Consider the following 27,843-nt stretch of genomic DNA (forward strand, 5'->3'; position numbering starts at 1 on the left):
ATATTTATGTTTAACTGCTGATATATTTATTAGTTTAAATTAAGTCCATGATATTACCTATCTGTGACGTGAATGAAATATAAGAATTGCTGTCCCGGCTATTCACTGAGAAGATCTAATAATTCTTACCTGGAAGCCACCATTCATAGACTCTCCAAACCAGATGTGTTTCTTTTCAGCTCCTGAATTGGTCCACCAGTTTTTACGTGGCACGCCACTGGGATTAGCACTGATGCAGGTTTCACCAGTTTCCATATTACAGTATGCTTTTATAGCATCCAACTTGCAACCTTGGTTAGGATCAATCCAGTAGTCTCCTAGAGGGACATAAAATAGCAGAAAATCAGGAGAGGAATTTGATTATTTTCCCCATATATTCCAAAGCTTATGTCTGTCTCAAATCCTTGCACTGAGTAAGAGGTATGGAAGTTTTGACTGAAGACAAGCCAGGAGAAGAATTAAGGTGGCACAAAGAGACAATGTATGATCTCATTCAAATGCTCTAAGATGACTTGTCAGAGAAATGCTAGCTTTCTTTAAATTGTGTAATTTATGGTCCCCAGCCAGCAAAGGACGTAAGCAGATATTTAACTGTAAGCATCTGAGAAGTCTTCTTGAAGCTAACGGGCCTGGACCTCGCTTAAAAATCACACTTATACTAAGTGCTTTGTTCTGTCAGGGCCCAAATCATTAGGGGGCAAATTTGTTATTGGCCTAAGACTCTACTGCTGACAGTGGGGTTGCACTCTTTATGCTGATGGTGAATTTGATTTAAATGTCAGCATTCAAATGTCAGTAGTTTCATTTCTCCACGAGTTTATACTTAAGTTATTATAATGGAAGATATATTTACCACACTTGGAATGGTATGCTGTAAGTGGATGACAACAATTATTTTTCAGCAGATTTCTGCATTTTGAAGAATGCTTATTTTTGTATGTTTGAACTTTATGGAGAACAGATCATGATAAAGATTACAGCATCTCTAAAACTTTTGATTAAGCATAATCTTTTTGTAATCAGATTTTATGTTACTGTTTTTACACCATTTGTTATTTATTGTCCATCAGAGAACCAAATAAGTTAGAAAATAAAGTTTTTATTCAATTTGATAATTACAAAAACAACTTTTCAGATATAAAGAGAAGCATTGCATGCTGGGTTCATGTTTTGGCTTTTGGTGTAAAACATCATGTTATATTACTGGGAGAGCATTAAATAATGCACCATATAATAAACCTTTTTCAATGAGGCTTTCCCACGTCCCCACTCCTATCCACGAAATTAAATTAAACTGTAGTTCTACTCAAAAAAAGAAAATTCTGACACCTGTAGAGGAGCAACAAAGTTTCATGGGTGAAACCAAGGGTATAATCTGAAGAAAATATGGTTGCACAGTTCTCACTCAGAGCCTGATTTGCCCTGCTGTGACTTTGGGCCTGAGCAAATTCCACTGAAACCAACAGAAGTCTTTCCAGTGATATCACTAGGCTTTGGATCAGACCCTCAATTACTAATGATGATGTACAAGAAAGTGAACCAAAATGGACTTTCAGATTCCAGCTTTACTACTGGCAGTTAGAAAACAGTCTTTTATTGACCTATGAGAAGCCTGCCATGACAATGCAATTGGTCCATATTTGTTTTTCAGAATACAGTCACACTGCAAACAAAACAATTCAAGATCCAGGTGGTGTTATCAATATTGCAAACAAAAAAATCTAACATACCGCTCTTGAGTTCTGGATGGCAGAATTTCAGGTCTCTGCAGTTACGAGCTGGGTTCTTCCGGGAGCCATCAGGGCTAACGATGTTTTCCATTTGGTTGTTAATTGATTTCATTGAAGATAAGATGTCGTTCATATTGATCTTGTTTTCATATGGCTCATCTCCGTAGAAGTATGATGGTCCTTTTTCACCAGTTAAAGGACTAACGGCATCACCTCCTCCACAGCATGGACCAGGAGCTCCAGGAGGTCCAGGAGGGCCCATGGGACCAGGGTGGCCAGGTGAACCCTAGGAAATAAAGAACACAATTCTGAGTAAGTATTGCAGGCTCAGACCCAAGTCCATACAAGTACTGTATGGACCATAAATATAAAGCTAAGGACAATGCTAGTTACAGAAAAAACTTTATTGCTCTGCTATTACTCTGGGACCAGTTTAGCCCATCCTCTTCCTAATTCAGTGTCAAATTGTGGGCAACCTTGTTCAAGTTGAGTTGTAGAGATGAAGATGATGCTGGGAGCTCATGTACGCAGAGCAGCCATAATATGGCTAAGGAGCAAAGGCAATTAACTAAACTGAGAGTGCTAGCCTCCTCAAATGGGGAAAGTAGGCTATAGTCCTGCCTCCACTTCACACTAGCCTGCAGCGTTGTCAAGTCTTTAAAGAGAAGAGGAGATTTTGCTCTCTCATATTAAATGGGAAATGTTGGGGCTTATCTGGGGCCTGAGCCAAAGCCAAATGAATGAAATGTCTCCATTGAGTTCAGTGAACTTGGATCAAGCCCTTGGTGCTCAGAACCCAGCTCTAAGTAGGTAGATACATTCTACATTAGTTGTAGTTCCACCATGCAAAGTGTTAGAAAGGTTCATCTTCTTAATGATAGATGTATCAATAAAAAGTTGTTTGTTTAATGAACGTTGTGCTTGCTGTCCACTTACCGCAGACCCACTTTCACCTCGGTTACCACGAGGGCCTGGAGGACCTATAGGGCCTGGGTAACCACTTGTACCATCCTTTCCAGGAGGACCAGCTGGGCCAGGGGGACCCTAGAACAACGACCAACATGGTTAAATGTAAAAGATCCCATGTGTTATTTATGGATTATTTCAAATGTGATAAAGTATTTTAAAGCATTTAATTCTTAAGAATTATCATGTGCTTCCTGGTTCTTTAGCTCCTGCCATTTGACAGTTGCCATATTTTTAGTTCAAAACATTCGTTCTAACACAGTTGGATTTGGTTAATCAGGAAATGTTACATACTCTCGCTCCCATAGCTCCTGGACTTCCATTGGCACCTTGTGGACCCAGAGGACCCTGTTAAAAGAAGATGGGTCACAAATATTCTCTAATCTACTTGATGCAGCAGGAATCTCAGTGATGCTCCTTGCATAATCATTTTAATAGATAACTTTAAAGATTTTTTCATGTAAAGCAAATCATTGAAAAAAGATTTTTCAAGCTCAGATATGACAAAACCCTGTCATTCTCTAATCAGAAAAAGTATAAGGCCTTGTCCAGTGCGCAGTGGGAGTCTTCCCATTGACTTCTGTGGACTTTGGATAAAGCCCTAATTCTACTGGAATACACAGCTATCACTTCTGGGTGTGGTGTTCTCTCCCATCTAGTGGCACTGAAACCACTTAGAGAGAGCGATAAAATGAGTCTGCTCTATAGCCTTAGCTGGCAGCCAGCTGGCTTTTAGCTCATGTGGTAGAGGCTCATGCACTAAGCTCCAGAGGCCCCAGGTTTGATCCCGACTACCGGGATCTGTTGGTGTTACAAATGCAGAGCTGACTATGGTATTTGCAGGATTTCTTTTATAGATTTTGCAAACATCAATTATTTTAAATAAATGAAGAGTAAATAATCATTTATTTATTGATAAATTGCCAAGGAATAAACCATTTAGGGCTAATTTTCCTATTGAAAAATGTAAGTTAATGGAACTCTGCAAAGATTTCACTCTGTCCATGACAGTAGTGAGCCTCAGATCCGATGCCACAGTATAGTAAATTTTGGTTAATGGCTTTTTAATCGGCCTCTATACATTTAGATTGTACATGTCTGCCATTACAGTTGTGGCATTGCTATTACATTACATAACCCATTAGTTTTTAGAGCATTGCATGCGATTTGGTCTCTAGATTCTCTTTAGAGTCAGTGGAAGTTGTACAGTTAAAACGCCTTTAAATACAAATCTCTCTCATGCAGAATGATATGACTGATGTGAAGACAATTATAAATACTTAGGGTTGGATTATTTGTTGCCCTGTGCCTTGTGCAGTCATTAGTATCTATACAAAACGAGTGCACAATACTTGTGAAGTACTAGAGTTCTGATCTGATCTGGTAGCATTTCATACTCACTTTGCCTGGTGTAAATGACTACACAAGTTGCAGGGCAACAAAAAATCCAGTTTTCAGACTCTAAGGGTGGTATATTTCAAACCCAAATTAAGGATTTGGATATCTGGTTGCCATTAATTTCTAGTCAAAACAGGGCAGCCAAATCCCACAGGCATCTTTGAAAATCTCAAGAGAAAACACTAGGATTCTAACAAAGTCTCAGACCATAAATGTGAATATTATTTACCCTAAACAAAGCCAGACGCCTCATTCAAAGAGGTTTTCTCAGATCCAGTTTTGTGTCTTAGGAACCTAATGAATCCATTGAGATCTTTATTCATCCTTGTCCCCCCTTGTTGTCATGTGGGGATCAAGACTACTGAGTGCCTTTAACATTTAAAATACACAGATGCTTTAGTAAATTACAGAAAGCTGAATTCTTTTTCTCTGTTACCTGACACTGAATCACTGTAATTGAAAGAAGAATTATAGCCTTAGTATGAAATTCAACATAATACTTACAGGGGGACCAGGGGAACCTGGGTTACCAGGAAATCCTCTATGACCCTTAATGCCATTGCTGCCACGCTCACCAGTTTCACCTTTGTCACCACGAGCACCTTGGGCACCCTTTAAAAATAGATTAGCAATAAAAATGGATATGAAAATAAGTAGGAGAAATTGTCAAAACCAGAAAATGGCAGAGCTGATATTCCAAGTGCTTTAAAGAGGGACTTACTGGAGCACCACGAGCACCAGCAGGACCGGCAGGGCCAACGGGACCAGAGGGACCCTGGGGACAAAAAAGGAATGAGATATATTCATGATCAAATGCAATTGCCATAATCTTTTCTCTAGAGAGACAGTATGTGGAAATACTAGAGCTGGTCAGAAACTAAGGAGAAAGTCCACAAACTTAGTCAGCTTAGCTTTTCATTGATAAGTTTCTTATATTATTTGGTAACAAAAATACCAAAATCTACTTGATAGCCAGCTCTACTTAAACAATTCCTTTGATACATGAGACCAGGCCTCATGTGCAAGGTGTTGAGTCCAAGTGAATTTGGGTCCTCTAAGGAGGCACATGGGTATAATCCTGTAGAACAACAACATTTGGCGAGAGGTTGGGCTTTTCCAAAGTGTGCAACTCCCTCAGCTATTATAATATTACTAGTGCTGTACAAGCATAGCATAGTTTGTAAAACGAGACAGTCTGGTTGGCTTATTGACTATGTGGCATCAAAAAGTATTAAATCGGTTTCAACTTAAATTGTGCACAGCTATTAATGATTTGGTAGGTCTACACTTAACGGCAGCACATAGAGTATACTGCACACCCAGGTATAAAGAGTAGTGTAGACAATGAGGCACTGCTTATGTGAATAAAGTGCCCTAGGCCCTTGATGCCTGGGGGATATTCCCTATATGGCTCTCTGTTTGTCCAAGCAGTGCCTCCCGTGTCTACAAAGATATTTTTAGCAGTGTCGTATCTACTGCTGGAACCTTTCCCCAACATAGTGAAAGACTTGCTCTGGCTGGGGAGAGGCCTCATGGACTTTCACTGCTGCAGACAGACAGACACACTTTGACTCTTCCATGCTCCTGTGCTCTCTGTTAGTGTATAAAACAAATTGCACTTGGTAAAACAATACAAAATGGACACTACGTGCTTTCTGTTGTGTTTGCACTTACCGGTAGTCCTCTTTCACCCGCTTTTCCAGCTGGACCAATGTTCCCTGGGGGCCCAGGATGACCAGGGGCTCCAGGTAGACCTGGACCACCATTTTCACCACGATCGCCCTGCAGAGACATGCACAACAGCCAGCATCAGAAACACATCTGTTTATTACAACATAGTGCATATGTAACCAACACCTCGCTGATGCTGCAGAGATAGCAGATGTAGTACAGATCAGTGCCTAGATACCTCAGGGACTGGCAATCTATACATGCCATAGATACTTAATGCCTCTTACCTTGGGTCCTGGGGATCCATCACGACCTGGCAAGCCATCTGATCCAGGGTTACCCTGAAAAACATGGAGAGATAAAAGTTTAAATATTTGCAGCATTATGGCATAACCAAAATGTTTTAGATTTAATCAGGATAATGCTCCTCAAAAGAAGAAGAGAGAAAGAAATGATTTAAATGCATCCATCACAGAGAGGACAGGTTGTAGGCAGTCCTTCTGCAGGTTTACAGGAAGACAGCATGCCAGGAGATTGATATTGCTCCCTGTGTAGCCCTTATAAGGACCTTTCACAGTTGCAGTCCCTGCGCTTGTAACAGTGAAGGGAGTGTTCCTTCGGTTGACATCAATTAGGATAGGACCATGGCCTACAGAGTCAGTAGGTTGGACTAGGGGGAACTGGATGCATCCTTTTAAATGAGAATGGTGTTGGCTCAGTTCCCCTATGCACCAGGCTGTTCAAGTAGAGATTCTAAATCCACTGTAGTTCCCCCTTACACAAGCCTTTGTATAATTCACAGTCTAGCATGAAAATCTGAAATATCTGCCTACATCTCTGCCAGATTCTCCAGATGGTCCACTTAGACCAGAAGGACCTTGTAGACCTGGAGCGCCACGTTCTCCTGGGCTACCATTGCTGCCTGGTTTACCATCTTCACCCTGCATAGAAAAATGAAATCAGTTCATGACATATTTTTTGTAATGTCATCAAATTATGCAGTTCTTGGTCTCTCTTTCTTTCCTCCCCTCCCCAAACAAGTGCAGTATCCTATGCAGAAACACTGACCAGGAAGGAGTGAGTTAACTTTAGTAGAGCTACAATGGTGAAAATCCAGTGCCACTCCACTGATTACAATGGAATAAATAAGAACAGAATTTGGCCCAACAGATATGGGATAAACAGCTACTGTGAGAGTCTGAAAGTGATGTTCTTATATTTTTTGAGCAAGGTACATAATGAAAATTAAGCAAATTAATAGCTGGTAATGAGTGACGTTAACACTGACGAAATACTGTGAATTGTGTGGGCCTTTCTATTGAATGATAGGTTAAAAAGAATAGAGAAGTATGGTACAACTGGAGACATGATGTGTCAGAGTTTTGATGCATTTTATGAAGATTTATTAGTGAATTATTCTGTTTTTCAGTTGTGTGAGGATGTTCATATATTTTTAGATAATCCTCAGAACAATCCAAGAATATTAGTAGCAGAGATCAAAGACAACTCCAGATTCAAGTACCACTCAATACAGGGAAAGTTTAGTCTGGAAAGTAACTTTATAGTTCATGCCGTTCTCTAACTACTGGAGCAAATCTCGAAGTCCCTACTCAATTTTCACTCAACTTTGACATCAGCTGGAATTTGCCTAAGTACAAACCATGTAAGGACTTCAGGATTTGGCCTATTATCAAGAAAGTTTGTCACATTCATTACATGTGGAATTCAGGATTGTCATTAAACTGTGTCTAATTCTGGGGGCCACTCATTAGGAGAGATGTGGACAAATTGGTGAGAGTCCAGAAAAGAGCCACAAAAATAATAAAAAGTTTAGAAAACTTGACCTATGAAGAAAGGTTAAAAAAAACTGGCATCTTTAGTCTTCAGAAAAGACTGAGGGGGGGACCTCACAGCAGTCTTCAAATATGTTAAGGGCTGTTATAAAGAAGACTCTGATCAATGGTCTCTATGTTCAGTGGTGGTAGGACAAAAAGTAATGGTCTTAATCTGCAGCAAGGAAGATGCAGGTTAGATATTAGGAAAAACTTTCTAACTATAAGGGTAATTAAGCTTGGAAATAGGCTTCCAAGGATTATTGTGGAATCCCCATCATTGGAGATTTTTTAAGAATAAATTAGATAAACACTTGTCAGCGATGGTCTAGGTTTAGTTGGTCCTGCCTCAGAACAGGGGATTGGAATCGAAAACATCTCAAGGTCTCTTCCAGCTCAACATTTCTGTGATTCTGTGAAAGGCTGGAACTCTATTAGATATTTACTGCATGATGTCAGGGTAAATTATGTCAATAAGCCTCTATTTACCTTTGGGCCAGGTAGGCCAGGAGCACCTGGTCTGCCAGCAAGGCCTGGCGGCCCCACAATACCACGTTGACCAACTATACCTGAGGGGCCTGGACTACCTGGTGGACCCTGTCAACAATATTTCAAATAAATAAATGTTAGGTACTCAGTTAAAACATGGCTTTGAATCATTATCTTCTTTTGATGACATACTTATTAAATTCCTATTCACAGTTTTAATGAACACTGCTAAATAATTTACTTACCACTTCTCCTCGTGAACCTGGTGAACCTCTTTCACCTGGCTGGCCAGGTTCACCTTTAGGACCAACACCTCCAGGGCTACCAGCCGGACCAGTGTTACCTGCTGGACCAGGACCACCATCCTTTCCAGGAGCTCCAACATTACCAGGTGGCCCTGGATTGCCCTATAAATAAATTTTAAAGAGAGATGACTCAGATACAATATCAGATATACTAGATGAATCAACACTATATACTACTTCATCATGATCAATTTAACGCAAACCATTTTCATTCAAGTAAGGGAGAGCTGTGACAGCTCAGCACCTATGCAAAATGCGTCACTTGTTTTGGTGTCTAAATGCGGACTTAGGTGCCTCCCTTTAGGCATCTGCATTTGGAAAGGCTGGCCTGCTTTTATATAAAAGCCCATCCCTCACCTAAATCTAGATTTTTTTCTCTCAATATTTTAAGTCGTGGGTAGAAGTGGAACTGCATTTTTCTATACCAGGGCTCTGCCAGAGGGATTCCTACATATTGATGGTACTGGTTGATTTCTGGAATCACCCACCCAGAACAGATTCTAGTACTCTTGCTGTCACTGTATCGTAGCCCTGGAATGGGGTGCCTGGTATCAAAGAGATGGGACATGGATGCAATGAAATCTTTTCAATAAACGGTCAGATCCAAAACCCACTGAAGTCAATGGAAATACTCCTGTGGGCTTCACAGGGCTTTAGATAAGGCCAAAAAATGTGAACTTTATTATCCAGTATTTACTGGGGGTAGATTATATATAATTTTCTAACTGTGAAGCAGAACTCTGATTTAGGTCTGTCTGTGACTATGGAATATTGAAAAGACAAAAAAAACTGTTAAGAAAATCTCATGGTGTGACAGGAAGCAGGAACTTTTCTTAGGTTATTTCTCACTTAAGACTGTATGGTAACTGTGGATGAATGCTAATTTTTTAATGGAATTTAGTTGATTTATCCAAATTTTGCCATGACAATTTTTCAGTTTGTTTAAAAAAAAGAATCTAAAGTCATAGTTTAGTATTTATGGTAGAAGAAGGTGCAGATGGTGTGAACAAGTGTAATATAGAATAGCTTTTCTTGGGACAGAGGTGGTCTACAAAAATGTGGGAAAGTGTAATGCACAGGAAATAGTGAATATAATGGGTTAGTGTAGATTTACAGTTATCTGATCTCCATATTGTGGGCCACCTCCATAACGGAATGATGCTGTTACGGACCATCTTCCTTCCAAATACCCCTACTTCTAACTGCTCAGTTCTAAAATTGTTTCATTCTGCAGGCAACCAAAAAGGGCCCAAAGAATCATCTGTGATCTCTGGAACACAATTTAAACCACTGATAGAAAGAAAGGAGGCTTTTGGTGAAAATAAAACACTACAAGTCAAGATCCTAAACTGTACAGGTATTGCATCATAAAGAGCAAGAGAGAGAATAGGACATTTATGACCATCATAAACAGGTAAATAAATGATCCAAATCCTACTAGAGTTAATGGAGAGACCTCACTGAGTTCAAAAACTTTGGAGGAGCAAGTACAAGGACTATCGGTACAAGAAATGAAAGAATTACCATCCAAAGCAAAGTGAGATGGGGATAAGCCCATTTTTGTGAAGTTAAGACAAAGAAGAAACTTTACTTTTCGTATACTTCTTGTGTATTATTTATGCCAATGTATTGTAATATAATACAAGTTAGATATAACAGCAAGGTAACTATACACTTACATTAATACCAGGGGGACCAGGCAGGCCTCTAGTACCTGGGAAACCAGCTGTACCCTGAAATGCATAAGTAAGCCTAGCGGTCAATTTACAAACATTGGTAACAAAACATGAAAGAAAAAGGATGAGGGAATATCAGAAGTTTGACTGGTACCTGAGTTTCCTAACACAATACTGCTGTGGTTTCAAAATCATGGCAAAGGCGTTAGCCAAAGAACAGAGCAATGCTGGGTGATATTTGTACAAGGGCTGAATACATTTCCATGATAATTAAACATACAGCTCCAGTGTTAACTTTTGGCACTGGAAGATCTCAGCTATCTCTCAGTGTCTAAGAAAAAGTGCCAAGGAGGTCTTTCAGATCAAAATAGCAAGTGACCTGGAGCAGGCCATAGATGGTTTGACTTAGTTACTCCAGCCTATTCCTGTGAAGAAGTTTGTTATGCCAAAGCCAGTCCAAGACTACCAATGCCCTGTGCTTGCTGCAGATCATGCTGGAGTTGTTGCCCCAGTAATAATCAGTGCTGTTGTCTACCAGCGATAGACTGATAGAAAAGGATAATACTTACAGGGCTGCCTGGACCACCACGCTCTCCTTTTGGTCCTTGGGAACCAGCTGGACCCTACAGTGAATGAAAAGAACATTGTAATCTGATATGAAAAGCAGCCAACAACAGATAAGATTCTAAGATGTATTAATGCAGTATATGTTTCAAACAGCTCAAACGGATCTCACAACTGAAAGAAATTTGAAGTTGAATTTGGGTAACTATGAGTACTTACTGGTGCACCAGGGCCTCCTGGAGGACCTGCAGCTCCTGCCGGACCAGGCTCACCTCTTTCACCACCAGGGCCTCTCTCTCCTTTTCCACCAGGTTCCCCATTTTGTCCCTGTATTCAAATAAATTCTTATAAATGCTGTTTTGTTAAAAGGGCTATGAGACAGAAGATAGTTGAGTTTCCTTGGATGTATCCACTTGTTAAGTAAGAATACATGGCTATAAGTTATAAACCCACTGAAGGCAATGGATAAATATAAATCCAATGTGAGATCTAAACCAAGACTCAGATACTCTTGTCTAAGGAGCTGACACACAATTAGAAACTCAGTTCTGGTTGCACTCCTGTATTGATAGGTGTCTCTTGCTCTAAATCTCACTAAAGACAATTTGATAGGGAAGGGGGATAGGAATCTTGAAGTATGGCTGTTTAAGTAAGCAAAGAGAAATACTTAAAAATACATATTAAATGTAGGAATGGAATATAGAGTTATAGTTTGTCGTGCCATGCTTGGTAAATTATTCTAAGATGGACACAAATATGGTCAGTTATTACTAACATGAATTAAAAATAAAAACTGAGTATCAAGTTTGTTTGGTATTTATACTTACAGGGGCTCCAGGGAAGCCAGCAGGTCCAGGGGGGCCTTGTTCACCTCGTTCACCCTGCAGAAAGGAAACATATCCTAGATGTAAGAATGAGAAAAATATTCTTCATTTTGGTGAACATGGTTCAGGTTATCATGCCTCTAGTTGAAATAAAATTTAAATGTGGTTACTGAACTTTATACTTTCAAACTGTTTAATTATGTCACTCTTGATAATTATCAGCATTGTGCCAAATTCTGTTCTCAGTTACATGCATGTAAGTCCTCAGTGCAGTTATTCCACTTTCACTCTGGTGTAATTGAGATCAAAATCTGGCTCAGGTTATCAAAATGAAAAGGAACATCACAAAATAAGTGAATTTTGAAAAGTTTACTTAATTATTAAAATAGAAAACATACAAAATTAGGCCATTAAACAAACTAATAGTTTAAAACTTTCAGGATTTAATTTTATTTATTTATTTAGTGATATTTTCCACCAGAGATGAAAATAGGAAGAAACTGTACATCTCAGACTTTCTCCCACCTCTCTGGTATCTTTCATAGCTTTAAAAATAAGTGGTCTGATTTTCAGAAGTTCTGAGCCCAAACAAATCTCACTGAAGTCTGTAAGAGATGCAGTTGCTCAGCACCTTTTGAAATCAGGCCCCATCTGTTCTTGAAGACATCACTTAACTGTAGAGCTGAATCTGTCCCAGGTAATAGAATCTACATTAGAGTTATGACTGAAAAAAAAGGACGATCACTTACAGGACCACCGCGGACACCTGTAGGACCAGGGGGTCCGGCTGAACCAGGTTCTCCCTGAAAGAACGGAAAGATGTTTGTTTAAGAATTATTCCTCCATCTAAGGAGGAAATCCCAGACCTATATACAAAAGCCCTCATTTCAACACAAGGTTATAAAGTACCTTATCTCCATGTGGGCCAGCTGGACCTGGGGGCCCAATGGGACCTGCAGGACCCTACACAATTAGAAAATAACATATTTAGTATACAAGTACAAACAGTATTATTTTCATGTATTGTGATCAATAAAACTTGCATCTCACTCTCAATATATATATGGCTTTTTACTTATTTTAATAGCGGATAATCTACTTCTCTATTACATTGATACTTTGATGGATTGCATATGCATCTTGACTTTGTTTTCCAGATATATGGCCTGATTCAATGTCCACTGAAGTCAATGGGAGTCTTTCCATTGGTACTCACTGGAAGTTACCCATTCACCTAGCTTTACCTCCAGACAATTTACCAAATTTCTCATGATTCCATAGTTCCTGATCCATTTTTATACTCTATTATTGGCAGAGGGCTAGTTCCTACACCACTGAAGTCATTGGGAGGTTAGAAACTGAGTTCAGTGGGCATATGATGAGGCACAGAGTAAGGAAGAAACAATGAAATGACTATATTATTAACACTGAACATCTAACATACCTTGACAACCATAACTTTCACATAAACTGGTTTTTTATATTTATTGTGACTCAGCATGTTGATGCCCCATGCCTGGTTTATTTCATGTGCTGGATGAAGTTCCATATTTCATCTAGTTAATATATATATAACATGCTATAGAAATATTCTTCATGGAAGTCTTTATATACTCCTCTCCCCCACACCTCAGTCTTGTCCTCTTCAGCCAGCTAAATTTGGAGAAGCTAGCAGCTACTTTTATCTGGATGTTTTCCCCAAATAACTGAACCTTATTTATCTGTAAGCGTCAAGTATTCAAGATTCTATTTTACACTATATCATCTTCCTGCATGATCAAAAATGTAAGTTATGAGAACAAGGATTAAATCTATATTTTTACTAACATAAATTGCACTAACAAAATCATTTCCCCTGGACATGATGAGGCTTGCTGTTCACGTCACAATGAACTTTTTACTTGCATTGTAAATGACTTTTCAACAGTCGTTGAAGCTGAGTCACATGCAATAAGAATGTTCATACATTTTGAGAAGTTATGCTCACCCTTGGTCCATCTTTACCAGGGATGCCATCACCACCTCTGCCACCGGGCTCTCCCTGTCAAACATAAATTAAAAGGGATTTAGAAAATTAGTGAGGAAACTGTCACAAGGGTATCATGATAACTGGATTTTCTAACTGTGGCAATGCAAATCTGGCATTCAGTATAACATTCTGCCTAAGAATGCACAGTCAGACATGGAAATCAGTTGTAACACTCAAAATCCATTCAACACACAGGAACAGAAACAATCACCCAGATCCTCCTTTGGTGCGAATTGGCATCACTTAATTGGTTTCGGTGGAGCTATGCTGAGAATCTCAGCATTTTCACATACTGTAGTCTTCTTACAATATATGTCCTGATTTGCATTGATGCTGTGTATCTTCAGTTCTCACTGAAGTCAGTAGGAATTGTAGGTACTCAGCACCTTTGAAATCAGGCCAAAAGTGAACACATGACAAACCTGCTGCATGATATGAAGCTAAAACGGTAATTTCACAAAATTAGTAGCAGAAAAAGAGTTGTTACCTTATCTCCTTTGGGTCCAGGACTTCCGTTACCTCCTCTTTCTCCTGGCATTCCTTGCAAACCAGGTGGCCCTGCACCACCAGGAGGGCCAGGTGCACCAGCAGGACCCTAGAAGTGTAATGGGGAAATATATATAAAATTTGAAGGTGCACCTGAATGAACCTGAATGATTCACGTAACACAGTGAAGCGTTTGAGCATAAAGTAGGTACCTTGCCACCTTCTGGGCCAGCAGGACCTGTTCCACCTCTTGCTCCAGGAGAACCTTGAGGACCTTGCGGACCACGTTCACCTGGGAGACCATTTTCACCCTGCCATAAAGAAACATGCATTAGTTCTTTGTTCCCAAGGCCTGTATCATGGTTCTGCATTTATTTGCCTTCTCTCCTTCACATATTTAATCATAGAAATATTGTTGCAATGCTTACCTTAGCACCTGGGAGTCCAGGGGCTCCATTTTCACCTCTTTGTCCCTGTTTATAATGCAAGAAATATTAACTCATATACTTTACATTTTACACAATAAACCTATCTATAAAAAAAAGTGTTTGGCATCTCATTTCCTTCACATTTTACCCCTGATAGTGATCATACAAACTACCCCTGTTTGGCTCCTATTATGATCTAATTCTGGGAAATACCATTTTCAGGAAAATGGTACTTCCAGAGATGGATGTCAAAATATCGTGGCCTCCTGAGGGTTAAGAGTGCAGTCATAGGGTGTGTTTTCAGGTGGTATCTCTGGGGTAGAAAAGGGAGATGAGGCAATTGGATCAGCACTGTTAGCCCACATGTGCCCACAGTATGAAAAATTTCATCATAATTTCAGTAGCCACTGTATCTGCTCCACCCCCTTTGTACTCTGATAGGGGGTTGGCCAATAGATCCACTATCATGGATTCACTGACCAAATCCCCATCTTTCTGGCTGCACCCGTCCAATCCACCAACCCTCGATAATGTCTTCAGTGCTGAGGCACAAAGACCCTGTGATGGATCACAGCTTCGCAGGACACAAAAATACAGATTCCTCTATGTGTAAGGGGTTTTGCATCTGAAAAGGGGGCCTGAAAGGAATTGCTGTTCTTATATTTGTGTTTTGATTTCTTGATTTCCGAAAAAGGAAAAGACAACTTACTGGTTCTCCAGGCTTTCCACTCTCTCCAGGTGGGCCTGCAGTACCAGGTAATCCCTGTTTAAATTAAAGACACCACTTCATAAATAAATATTTTATATATACACCTAGATAGAAATACCTATATATGATTGATATTTCATAGTGATTTAGAGAAAAGTAGAATCCGAACAACTGTCCTGAGAGCTATCTATTTTAACGGAAGTTTTCCAACCTAAATTGTGCATTCTCCAAAGTTACAGAAAATGTTGACACAGAAATAATGCAGTGAAAATAATTTTGTTATTGTATCTAATATTTTGCAAATGAGGAAGGTGTAATGGAAAGCCAGAGATTCAGATATAGATAACCCACTGATCCATCACCATTGATCAGCTAACTTACATGAAGATCTTGGTTCAACTTTCTCACTTCAAAATATGAGAAAACAAGCCCTAATTGAAATATTTAAGTTCTACTTCTTTATTTGTTACCTTGTTTTAAAAAATTGCATTGGAAGCAATAAAAGAAATGAACAGTACCTGGAAGCCAGATGGACCTGGAGGTCCTGCCTCTCCTTTATCACCAGGAGGACCCTGGAAGGAAACAAAAAAGCAACACAAAATTCATCAACATCATTCTAGAACATAAAAGAATTCTTAACATATGCATATTGTAGTTAAAATGCCACATATAGTCTAAGCCACAAAATTAGACAAAAATGAAAACATAAAAGTGAACCATTAGCACCACTGAGCTTTTGTCATGTAACTTTCAGACCTTCTGATCTTGCTGACTATACTCTCATACAACTATTAAAGTCAAAAGTTCTGGGGGTTTTTTTGTTATTTTTTTTAACAATGAGTAATGTCTGCAACATTAAGCTTACTGTGAAAGCTTTATTAAAAAAAATCAAAATAGTAAAAGTCCCCATCATTCACAAGTTGCTTTATGGATGTGTTTCCAACACACAAAGGACTCAACTGGGTGAGTAAGTGCATTGGGGGATGGAGAAAGAGATCATATAATGGCCCTTGTGCTCCCCAAATGAAATTTCGGCTCTAGGCCAGCTCTGCTAGCTTCCACAGAAGGGGCGGGTAAACAGGGAAGAACTGCTGTGTCCCACTTCTAAAGGGGGAAGCCATCTTGTCAAACGCATCCATACTCATCCTGCTGCATTCAAAGAGGCATTGTGAATCTTTGAGACCAGTATCTCTGGGAGCTCAGGCTAAGATTCTTTCCATCTTTCCTCTCTTATCAGCAGCCAAAATTCCAGCAGAAAGACTATCTTCATAGACATGCCTAATACAGCACCCAGATTACCTAACTTCAGCACTGGTAAACTGCCAAAGGAAATTGTACATTTTGCCAGTAATCCTTAGTTGGTTAAAATTGGCACAGCTCCATTCACTTCAGTATATAACAAGAGAACCTCTGTCTTAGTTATCTTTAACAAACTATTGAGTACTTATTAACAAACAAACCAACATAAATGAGTCCAGCAAGTGTTTCTGTCTTCATAACTAATGGGAAATGTCTCTCTCCATCAGATAAGAAAATGTTCTTGGCAGCACTAAGCAGCTGAAGAGTGTTTGGGAAATATTAACACATGTTTTTTACAGAAAATATATCAGTTGTTTCAAGATTTTTCTTCTTTGAGACACTGGACATTGCACTTACAGCAATTCCTGGAGGACCTGGGAGGCCGACATCACCACTCTTTCCAGGAAGACCCTATCAAATCACAAAATTGGACTGTGATTATGGATCAGTGCAATTTTTTAAAGGATTAAAATCACAGAGGACATTGTGAATTACTACTAAAGAGAAGCTGATAAATGAAACTGACCTGTGTGCCAGGGGGTCCAGGGGCACCTCTTTCTCCATTCTTACCTGGTGCACCCTTTAAAAAGGGAAAGACCAGATAGATTTAAAATACATGTTTCTAATTCAACCTCTAGCTAAAATGAGAGTTTCATAGGTATAGGACCAGATCATCTGCAGGATTACATCAATTTAGCACCAGCAAAGTCAATGGAATTAAAATTATCTACAACTGCAGAGGCCCTGGTCCATTAAATATGTTTTTTAAGTCAAGGAATTACACTAACCTCATTACCCTTAGGACCTGGGAAACCCATCACACCAGGTTGACCTCGTGGACCTGGTTGGCCCGGAAGACCAGGTCGGCCAGATTCTCCCTGATTACCCTGAGGCAGGAGAGAGATAGCAATCATTAGAAGAAACACATTATATAAACAACAGAGAAATATTAAAAAAAATCAAATGAAAGAGTTAAAAGGTGAGCAAACACTATGTTATTTTTGGCTAACTTTTCATTTGAAATATGATTTTTTTAAATTGCGCTTAAACTCCTGTGGAAGATGAGTCAGTGTTTATAGTAATGTTAAATAACAAGATTTGGACAGTGCTGTTACAATGAAAAACATACGGAATAGTCGGTCACTGTGAAATTAACACAGAACACAACTAATGAACTTGTTTCTGATCTCGTCTACATTTCACACCAGGACTCCAATGGAGTGATAATGGTGTTAAGTGAGATCAAAGGCAAGCCCAGTGAGAGTACTAGCATATAATATTTGTGTAATTTACATACTGGAGGGCCGGGTTTGCCATCATGTCCTGGGCTCCCTGGACTTCCTGTCAAACCCTGCATTTGAAGAGAAAATATGTTAATTTTTAAGTAAAAAAGCAAATGTTGTTAGATAACATTCTATAGAGACACCATTATTTACAGTTAGTTTTACAAACCTTTTTCAGGCTCATTAAAAAAATCCATTGGATTTACAAGGGACTAGCTGATCAATAATTCATTTAATAGGGATTCAGCCCATTCTGTGATATTTGATAGAGGGAATGAAGTTGCTTTAGGCACCAAAAAGCAATCATTATAGTAGGCAATGAAAGGCAATTAAGTCCCTATTGTTTACAAACAACTACATTTATTAGTACATTCTAAGTAATTTTGGCTTTGCTCTACAATTTACCAAATATATGATGTATGACACATTGTATATCTGAAAGGCACATTGATTTCCAATAAAAACTATTTTACCATGTGTAAAATGTAATAATTCAAAAGACTGTAAGAAAAATCAGTGGTTGCTGACTTTCAAACTTACAAATATTGGTCACCATTTCCCACTAATTCTCAGTATAGCACACTGTACTTTTCTGCTTTTTATGCCTAATGCCTTATAACTTCTCTCTGATTTAGTCTGTGGGCATCAAATATATGCCAAAGACCAAACAGCACATTTGCATTGTTTTTTGCAAATACGAAAGGCTTCATAACAGAAAAAATAATGTTCAAATTTTATATTTTATATAAAATTAGATTAAATATAAAATTATTCAATGGAAGTTTATATAGAGTTAAATCCTATCAGAACTATGCTGTAACCGGAGCAGTTTGGTACCTCCTGCTTCCTACGGAGTGCAGGTTCATATAGTCTTCCTGCTCCCAACTTTGGAGATACGTTGTGGGAGTGGGGCAGGTCAGTGCTGATTGATTTGGTATTATACGATCCACTGACCAGTACACTTCTGTGGAGGGGCACAAGGGTGGCTTTGGAGGCTACTGCAACCCTAAATATGCAATACTCAACTTCAGACACTCCTAATGCACTGAGGAAAGGATTTAACTCATTGCTTTGAAAATCACCAAAATGTACTGAAAGGATTTTGAGCTAATTGATTCAGATATGGTGGCAAACAGTTGAAGGTTCAGGGGTTTAGCTAAGCACCCAGAAGTCTGAATACTATCCAAAATTTATTCAGATTGTTTAAATCTCTTGGGCTTGAACACCTGGATTGGAAATCCCATAAGAAGGAGGGTCCTTACAGTATTTTTTGTACTTCTAGTTCCATTTTTAACCACAACCACAAAGTGCACAGGGTGTACAATTAATATAATTAATTAAATACGTAAAATAGATATTGACACAGATTGAAAATCTCAAAAAAGGTTTGATATCCCATTGGAGCTTTGGCCCTTGTTGCTCTACCAAACCAGCTCAGCCATCTGTAATAAAGATCATCATCAAATTATCTTAATGGCACATTAAAAAAACATTCTCTCTTACTCTCATTCCTGGAAGACCAGGGCCACCATCGCGTCCAGATTCTCCTGGAGCTCCTCTTGGACCGGCAATGCCTGGACTACCACGTTCGCCAGCAGGACCCTTAATTTTTTTTAAAAAAGGACATTGGACATTCACGATAAGTAAATAAAGCTATTTAAATTATCATTATTATAATGAATTTTATGAAATTGGGAAAGCATGTACCTTTTCTCCTGGAAGTCCATTACTACCGGGTATGCCACGGGGACCTAGAGTACCCTGCCAAGCAAGAGAGCAGACATTTTATTCCCGTGGATCAAATAACAGGCAATGTCTACCTATGTATCAAAGACAATCAAAAATGTCTGCTGGTTTCTTGAAAGATCGTGTGCAACATTCTGTTAACACAAATAGATCCAAATATTTTTAAATGTTGTAATAACAAACTTTGATGCTTCTTAACCAACCACATTTATTCATATTCTAGTGATATTCAGTGAAGGAGATAGATGGAGATGACATTCCATCCTGGCTATACAGATTCAAGATTTTTTTTCTGTACGCACAGTGCACTTTGGGTCTAATCCAATGCCCACTGAAGTCAAAGGGAGTCCTCTAAGTGACTTCAATGGGCATTGGTATAGGCCCTATTCTTTAGGATTTCCTTAAATTCATGTTAAAACATTAACACATTTCAGCCGAAAAATGACTTTCCTTCTCTATCATTCTTTAAGAAGGCCTCTTGGTTGCATTAGTTGCAATTGTCTACATTGTTTTAAGACAACCTTCCATTTACAGTTCACTCATGCATTCAACCTCCTTCTATTTTGTTCACCATGCATCTCTGATTTCCTCACAACTTTCCAAAATACTTCCAAAGTTAGTGAATACAAAATTGAATCAATCTCAATTCTAATTTGTTTTAGGTGGAAAAGGAAATTAAAATGAGCAGCAGGCTGTTGTTGATGATGGTGGAACAATTTATTTCAATAATGAATCCATGATAAAACTCTATACAAACCAGTAGCATCTAATTGTTAAAAGATTGTTGGCAGAAGAATCAACTGATTATCCTGAATATGGATGAATCAGCCTTAATTCCACTTTCAAGAGCTGAAACTTTGTCATGTTCATTTGATCTGGTGGAATTCAATTTAATTGATGGAGTGTCACTCTACAAATTGTAGATGGATTGTCTTTGCAGTCTTTAATACATGTTATACTATACTTTCTGTGTTCTTATTTGGTTCAAAATCTTAGGTAGAAACACCAGTTTTTCAAGATTAATAATCCTCTAGCTATCAAAAGAAGAATAACTTTAATGTATTTTAAAATAAATGCAGACCCAAGCCATGCAGAGCAGATCTAGATTAGGATCTGGATCTGAATTTTTCCAATATGTGGGATGTTCACATCTGGAAGTTTGGTTCAACATCTGTCTAGATTCAGACTTTCCTCTAAGTTTGAATCCCGGGTTTTGGTACATTTAACTACTCAGTGTGGTGACTTGGAGTGGCTTACCCTTTCTCCTGGTGTTCCAGGTAATCCATTTGTGCCTGGCTCACCATTAGCACCCTTTTTGCCTTCTTCGCCAGGAGGACCAGCAGCACCTGGAATACCGTTTTCACCCTAGTGACAAAGCAGGAACAAGGGAAAACATATTGTGTGGAGGCAAAACTCTCACTGAGTTCAATGAAAGTTTTGCGTGGGGTAAGGACTGTATTTGGCCTATTATTAATAAGCTTGTAAAACACGATGATGCATTAAAGAAACCAGAATATTTAGAAAATCACTTACACGCTCTCCTCGCGCACCTGGCTCTCCTTTTGCACCGTTCTTACCAGGTTCACCCTAAACAGAACACACTTCCATTACCACTTCTACATAATAGAATATTTGAGTGGGTTTGTTAGATAACAATAATAATAAGAAATATATCTCTCAGCATTTAAATTGTCAGCTCATTGTTATGGTTTATCTGTTTACAGGAGGCAAACAGAAGTGGAAGACTCCTACTGGAGTTGGTTATACATCCTCTCTGTAAAAGAGACGATCCTGTACACCCTTACTCAGGTGAGTGCTTCCATTGAGTCAAACCCTAGGTTTCCTTCTGTTCTTGAATCACTGGGAGTTTGATATCAGTTTTGCTTGGTCAGTGGAAACTTGTATTAATAAGGTTTGAGGAATTACGGAGTAATTCTGTCAGGACATGGCACGTTAATTTCAATGTTAATATGAGAATAAGTATTTTACACACTATGAGTAGGTTTCATTGAGGCAGTCCCAAGGCAATTTAGAAATAAAAAAGATGAAATTTTTTATACGTAACAATTAGAAATGGATGAATGAAGTGAGTTTAAAGCTGAGTAGCCATCCAGATACATCCTCCTACAACCCAAAGTGAGACATAACTATGTCAGTAAGGTTCAATACCTGGAATATTTAGGGTGGACAAAAATCAGTCATTTTACCATCGCTTTGCAATATTATACTATTACCAAAGTTTTTGCTTTGCTGTGGTTTTTCTGTTTTGTTGGTTGAATAATTATAATAGACAATAACAAAGGGATGGTAGAATTGACTAGGCAAGTTCAAATATATGGGAAATGTCTGAAGGCTTCTAACAGAACTCTCTAAACCATATTCTTCTGTCACATATAGGGAGTCCTCAGCCTTACGATGCCTGAGTTACATCACACGCCACTATGTCACTTTTCAATTGACTGCCCGTTTCGCCCCTATGACACTTGTTTCGCCCTTAGGACACTCAATTTGCATAAAATTTGCTTGAAATCACTTCCTGGCTGCATTGTACTGGAATGGAGCTGGAAGGGGTTGCTTCTGATTGGCTTTGAGGCAGCAGGGTAGGTTGTTGCCAGGTAGGGTTGCTGCTTATTTTTGATTGGCTCCTGGCTCTGGGCTCAGCCAGTCAGAAAGCTTGAACAGTGATTGGCTGAGGCTCAGCATGTGTGCCATTCTCCCTGGCTTTCTGAGCCTATGTTGCTAGCATTCTTATGTGAATTTATGTGTTTATTTGAATGCTGTTTGCAACATTAGTAATCTGTAATTCATTTAGTACAAAAAAACTGGATTATTGTGGTGAAAACAGTGTATCAAGGCTTGGTTCGGGAACCAGTCTCCCCTTCCTACCATTGGTTCCTATGGGAAAATTATTTTTGACTTACAATGTTTCGACTTACAATGCAGTTCTGAGGAATGAATTGTGTTGTAAGTCCAAGGACTCCCTGTACACCTGTGCAACTCCACTGCTGTTCATGGTTTTGCACTGTTGTAGGTGGTGGGGAATTTATCCCCTTGTTTGCTCTTAGTAATGAAAATAACATTGGTGACTCACTGGCCCGCCTCTTTGTCCGGGAATTCCATTAATGCCTGGGGGACCAGGAGGCCCTCGGGCTCCACTCAACCCAGGCGCACCAGGAATACCAGAAGGGCCCTGTTTGGGATTGAAGGACACTAATATGAATAAAGCATGGCATCACTGAATTCTGCATAATCAAACATGTAACCCCAACCAATAACAAAGCAAACAATGACAATTTGGTGGGATACTTACCATTTCACCTTTACCACCTGGGTTTCCATCTCTTCCAGGATTGCCCTGGAAAGGAGAAATGATTAATCAATGTTATAACATTGTCCTGAAATCCAAAAATTCCATAGCACTTTGCAAACATCAATTTGTATGGCAGTAATCATAATAATATGTTTGTATAACCAGCACAATATTTCCAAGGACGTATGTGAATTGTTACTTACAGGAGAACCAGCTGCACCAGCATGACCAGGTGGACCAGGTTCTCCTCTTTGTCCAGGAGTACCATCAGAGCCCGGGGAACCAGGAGCACCAGCTTCACCCTATGAAGAAGATGGTACGAGAGCAAATTGAACTCACTCTAGTATTGCTCCCAATGGATAATATTAACATTTTAGCCTTATTACCTCTTTCTCAGCCAGCGCACCTTTGCTGGACCCAGGCAGAATGCTGACACTAGCCTATCCTGAGCAAAGGAGGCAGGTAACTGATCCAAGGGAATACAGCCAGCTAGAACTTGTCAATATGTGTTGGGCAGCACTTGCTGACATACTGCATATTGTCTCATCCATTTCTAAAGAGTGATAGAAAGCACATTCCCCCTCATGCACTATAAGGCATTGTCTGCCTCTTTCCTGTGCAGGTAGAATGCATCAGAGTACCTTTACCTAGTTGTCAAAGGCCCCATCCTGGGCCTTACAGTATTCCTTAGAGGAACAAGACTGCAGTTTAGTCCTTTCAACATAAGCAAAGAAATAAAAAAGAGCACATAATTTGTATTTAACACGGAGGAGCAGAGAGATGCTCCAGAGAAGAAGGGCTAAAAGGGAAGAAGGGGAAATAAATCAACAATTACAAGGACAGTGATGTGCACAGTTGTGGGCTTCACATTAGAGTGGGTGACACACAAAATAAGTAGTACTACTGGATTATTTTATTACTTGTATTGTAAATGTGCCTAGAGGTCAGCATGAAAATATCCTGGAAAAACTTCCAAAACATATGCAGAAGTGAGAGATGTTCCAGGCCTTGGGACAAATCCTCACAGCAATGGGAGTGCTTGTGAGAGTGAAGTGTGCATTAGTTGCCTAATTCTGTGTATGAAAATACATCAGCTATAGACCTCCAAGTAATGTGATAGCAGCCTGACAGTGAGGAACCAAAACCATACACTACTATATCTTAGGTATTTATGTAGGCATATGCCATATGGTAAAATAGATCTTTAAATAGATACCTTAGCACCTGGAGAGCCTGGAAATCCTGCAGTTCCGGGGGGACCAGGGGGACCCTTAAATAAAGAAGGCAAAGTTATTATTACAAGAGGTGAAGGTCATATGGAATGAATTTTAATTTGAAAATAAACCTGACTGCAGGAGCGGTGCCAGAGTTTTTGGCACCCTAGGCAGGGGTCCTTCCGCACTCCCGGTCGGCGGTGGCAATTCAGCGGCGGGGGGGTCCTTCCGCGCTCCCAGTCGTTGGCAGCAATTCTGCAGCGGGGGGGTCCTTCCGCACTCCCTGTCTTCGGGGCACTTCAGCGGTGGGTCCCGGAGCGAGTGAAGGACCCGCCGCAGAATTGCTGCCGAAGACCCGGAGCACAGAAGGACCCCCCGCAGCCGAATTGCCGCCCCCCCAAATCCTGGCATCCTAGGTGACCACCTAGGTCACCTAAATGGAAGCGCCGGCCCTGCCTGACTGTGAGAGTTTTTTTCTGTCCTGAAAAAAGAAACACCTGGCAAAATATCAAGAAATATGAGTCATACTCTAGAAGATGAAATTTGGCTGGTTTGAAAATATTACACCTATACTTTAGTTACCCTTATTCAATGCACATTTTCAACCAGATGTGGATGTTTTTGTAACTGAATAATTTCAGTTTGAAAAGTATGACCATCGAGATGATATTGCACAAAATATTTTAAGAGATCACTTGAATGAAAGCATGTGAGAGGTAAAAGAGGAGACTATGATTGTGACTATTACAGTTTCTAAGCAGTTGGAAAAATAAAAATGTTGGGCTACCTTACGGTTTATATGAGTTGGGCTAACTCATGGTTTATATGGCCCACTGAAACCAAATGAGCCATTGTGAAGCATCAAAGGACAAAGACTTTATTGATTGTTCTCCCCCACATTCATGAAGAGGGGGCTTGCATGTGAACTCATCCCATCAGCTTGAACTCTGAGGGAAGGGAATAAAAATGCCTGACAAAAAGGAACTATATCATGATGCTGCTTGGAATTTAGAGAGGGCAATGTTTCTAAGAATAAGCAAGGGATCACCAACTGCTTGGCTTGGGTTAGCCATAAAGGACATTGCATATTATAGCAGCTACTAATAACTTTTGGAACCTAAGACTATCTCATCTGTGTGTGTCTGTTTACCTGCTTTAACCTTGTAAATAACCATCTTATTTCTTTTCCTTAGTTAATAACTCTTTAGTTAGTATTATAGGATTGGCTACAAGCATTGTCTTTGGTTTGAGATCGGAGGTACAATTGACCTGGAGTAAATGACTGGTCCTTTGGGGCTGGTAGTAACCTGAATATTGTTGTGATTTTAGGTGTAAGGGTCAATCTATCACAAAGGCAAGATAGACAGGAGTTCACACTTGTTACTTGGTTGACGAAATCTAATTATGGATCATACAACCAGTTTGGGGTTTGTGCTTTGTTCCTTGACAGTCTGCCTTGAGGTTGGCACTCTTGCTCATGAGCTACTCTAGACAGCTTGACATAATGGTCTAGCGCTAGGGCTGAGTGACTTATATGATGAAATCATTCAAAATCTGGCAAATGTAAAGAGTTTCCATTATCTTTGTCAGTAAATAATTAGAAAAAAGCTTGGATATACATGCACATCCTTTTGATTTACAGGATCATGATTTCTCTTATTTTCTTTTTATTCTTCATAAAAAATAAAGGTTTTTTGTTTCAATCATAATAGCAAACATAAAGTTATTGAAAATTATAATTGCATAAGACACTATTCATAAGGCAAACCATGTCCAATTAATGGGTGGCGTTGTAGCACATCAAGCACATAGGCAAGAGAAAAATAGTTCTGAATCCAATAGTTAAGTGAAAACAATAATTAAGTTTCTTACAGGTTGTCCAGACGCTCCTGGAGTACCATCGTTACCACGGGCACCCTACCAAAAGAAGACAACATAATCACATACCATACATTCTCTTTGGGGCTGAAAAGCCAAGGATTTTGATATTAGACAACGATATTGACTTTCGAACCATGTTTCTGTATGTCCATCCATCCTATCTATTTTATTATGGCATATACAATTCCTCAGGTATGGGTGGCCACTATATTAAATAAAAATAGTAGTAGCAGTAAGGTGTCTATCAATTTACATGCACTTTGCTGTAATAAGAAGATAGTGGTATACAAGGAAATATGATATTAGACACCACAAATTCTTTAATGCAGAGCAATCATGCTTAATAGAGCAAAACACAATGTGTGTGACCTCTACTTTAGATTAAATAAATAAGACAGCAATCGATGTCATGCATTCTAGAATGACTATATCTTACAACCACAGAGAAAGGATAAAATGTGGCACAAAAGAATTGACAATGATTTAAGGCCTGTTACCTCTGCTGTAGATGTATCAGACATCTTCATTGCTCAGTACATTGTCTACTAGCGTAAACAGTCCCTGTTCTGTTATATTTCAGGTTGAGACTTGTTTGCATTAGCTGGCGTTAATTATGACCTCCCCTTATAGTCCAAGCTGGGACACCACAATCTCACTCTTCTCCCAGCAGTCGCTTTGTTTAGTTAGTCTTCCAATGCTGACCTCTACTCCATTCCACCCACCCTATTGGGTGAACTTATACCCTCACAGCAAAATATATTAGCATACAATATAAAGAAGGACTCATTAAGGACACATTGCATGTAACAAATCTGTATGGCCTTTACTACAACCTTGATTTTTGGCTGGTAAATTTTCATGACGATTTTGCAGAAGCTATATATTCTGCCATATCCTCCTATATACTATTTGCTGTGCTACATCTAACTTAGACTGTAAGCTCTGTGAGTCAGGGAGCTTTTATTTTGTGCATCTACAAAACATGATGTGCACCTGTTGGGTCATGCAACAGAAATAATAGCAATTCTGTAGTTTTGTTCCAATTACTTACAGCAGTACCAGGAGATCCTGGTCTCCCCCTTTCACCAGCTGGACCTCTTGGACCCTAAAGAACATATGATTATTAATATGGGAGATGAGATGGATTTTCAAAGACACCAATGTAACAAACAACAAGAAGAAAATGATTTTGCTTAGAAATGTTTCAACGGAACTGTCTTTATGGGTAAGTAGTATTTTGTGTGTGTAAGGGTGGCAGAATCAAGCTCTTGAGGAATAAAGTCAGAAGAGAGCTGAGGATAGTAAGAAATACCTAGCAGAAAAAGTATCAGTTAACTGTCACTTCTAATTAAATGATAATGAAAAAAATTACCATTGGCCCAGGTGATCCATTTTCTCCAGGAAGACCATTTTCACCCTGTTATATAAAGAGAATATCAGGTTTTGACAGAATTAACCTTTATTACCATATTTCATTAGTGATCCCTTGTAGAGATGAAACACAGTAACAAGCAAGGTCCCAATCCTTTGAGAAGCTAAACACCTTCTGTGAGGTATTCAGTTTCTTCAACTTCTACTGAAGTTAATGGCGATTGAGAAGTCTCAACAACCTCAGGCACAAAATATTAAAACATAAAGGCTTGGGGCCCAATCCATCATTGTGTTACTTCAGTTCTACATGGCTGTAATTCCATTAAAATCAACTGAGTTACTCTGGCATTAAACTGGTGTAACACAGAGGTGAACTGGGCCTGAAGTGTATCCGTAAAGCATCTTTTTAAAGTAATAAAGTTGAACATACTCTTCAGTCATGGGAATCTCCACGTTTTCTGTCTGTTACTGTTATAAAATCAGATGAGATATGCTGCAATTTCAGACAACAGACTCCCCTAGAGTAATTGATTATTTATATGGACATGATTAGCCAGGATTTAAAAAGCGTAAGTTGTTTTACAGAAGCAAATATACAAAACACAGTTATATTATTGATTCAGAGTAAAATT

The 27,843-nt window shown here is 39.2% G+C and overlaps 1 protein-coding gene across 1 annotated transcript in view; it reads right to left on the reverse strand.

Moving 5' to 3' along the window:
* Positions 1-27,843, reverse strand: part of COL3A1 (collagen type III alpha 1 chain) — a 66,541-nt gene that overhangs the window by 2,906 nt on the left and 35,792 nt on the right. Inside the window, exons 12-49 of the mRNA XM_032802588.2 lie at positions 27,213-27,257; positions 26,892-26,945; positions 25,832-25,876; positions 23,962-24,015; positions 22,949-23,047; positions 22,746-22,790; positions 22,527-22,625; positions 20,969-21,022; positions 20,693-20,800; positions 19,397-19,450; positions 19,193-19,291; positions 17,704-17,757; positions 17,195-17,293; positions 16,933-16,986; positions 16,764-16,817; positions 15,626-15,679; positions 15,108-15,161; positions 14,399-14,443; positions 14,183-14,281; positions 13,972-14,079; positions 13,443-13,496; positions 12,365-12,418; positions 12,205-12,258; positions 11,459-11,512; positions 10,851-10,958; positions 10,637-10,690; positions 10,071-10,124; positions 8,332-8,493; positions 8,087-8,194; positions 6,599-6,706; positions 6,053-6,106; positions 5,769-5,876; positions 4,816-4,869; positions 4,599-4,706; positions 2,991-3,044; positions 2,667-2,774; positions 1,731-2,016; positions 130-317 (exon numbers count right to left, since the gene is read on the reverse strand). Of these exons, the coding sequence (XP_032658479.1) occupies positions 130-317; positions 1,731-2,016; positions 2,667-2,774; positions 2,991-3,044; positions 4,599-4,706; positions 4,816-4,869; positions 5,769-5,876; positions 6,053-6,106; positions 6,599-6,706; positions 8,087-8,194; positions 8,332-8,493; positions 10,071-10,124; positions 10,637-10,690; positions 10,851-10,958; positions 11,459-11,512; positions 12,205-12,258; positions 12,365-12,418; positions 13,443-13,496; positions 13,972-14,079; positions 14,183-14,281; positions 14,399-14,443; positions 15,108-15,161; positions 15,626-15,679; positions 16,764-16,817; positions 16,933-16,986; positions 17,195-17,293; positions 17,704-17,757; positions 19,193-19,291; positions 19,397-19,450; positions 20,693-20,800; positions 20,969-21,022; positions 22,527-22,625; positions 22,746-22,790; positions 22,949-23,047; positions 23,962-24,015; positions 25,832-25,876; positions 26,892-26,945; positions 27,213-27,257 (3,147 nt within the window). The remainder of the gene's footprint in view (positions 1-129; positions 318-1,730; positions 2,017-2,666; positions 2,775-2,990; positions 3,045-4,598; positions 4,707-4,815; positions 4,870-5,768; positions 5,877-6,052; positions 6,107-6,598; positions 6,707-8,086; positions 8,195-8,331; positions 8,494-10,070; positions 10,125-10,636; positions 10,691-10,850; positions 10,959-11,458; positions 11,513-12,204; positions 12,259-12,364; positions 12,419-13,442; positions 13,497-13,971; positions 14,080-14,182; positions 14,282-14,398; positions 14,444-15,107; positions 15,162-15,625; positions 15,680-16,763; positions 16,818-16,932; positions 16,987-17,194; positions 17,294-17,703; positions 17,758-19,192; positions 19,292-19,396; positions 19,451-20,692; positions 20,801-20,968; positions 21,023-22,526; positions 22,626-22,745; positions 22,791-22,948; positions 23,048-23,961; positions 24,016-25,831; positions 25,877-26,891; positions 26,946-27,212; positions 27,258-27,843) is intronic.

This window comes from Chelonoidis abingdonii, chromosome 10, assembly GCF_003597395.2.
Source record: "Chelonoidis abingdonii isolate Lonesome George chromosome 10, CheloAbing_2.0, whole genome shotgun sequence".
In the NCBI taxonomy this organism is placed as follows: domain Eukaryota; kingdom Metazoa; phylum Chordata; order Testudines; family Testudinidae; genus Chelonoidis; species Chelonoidis abingdonii.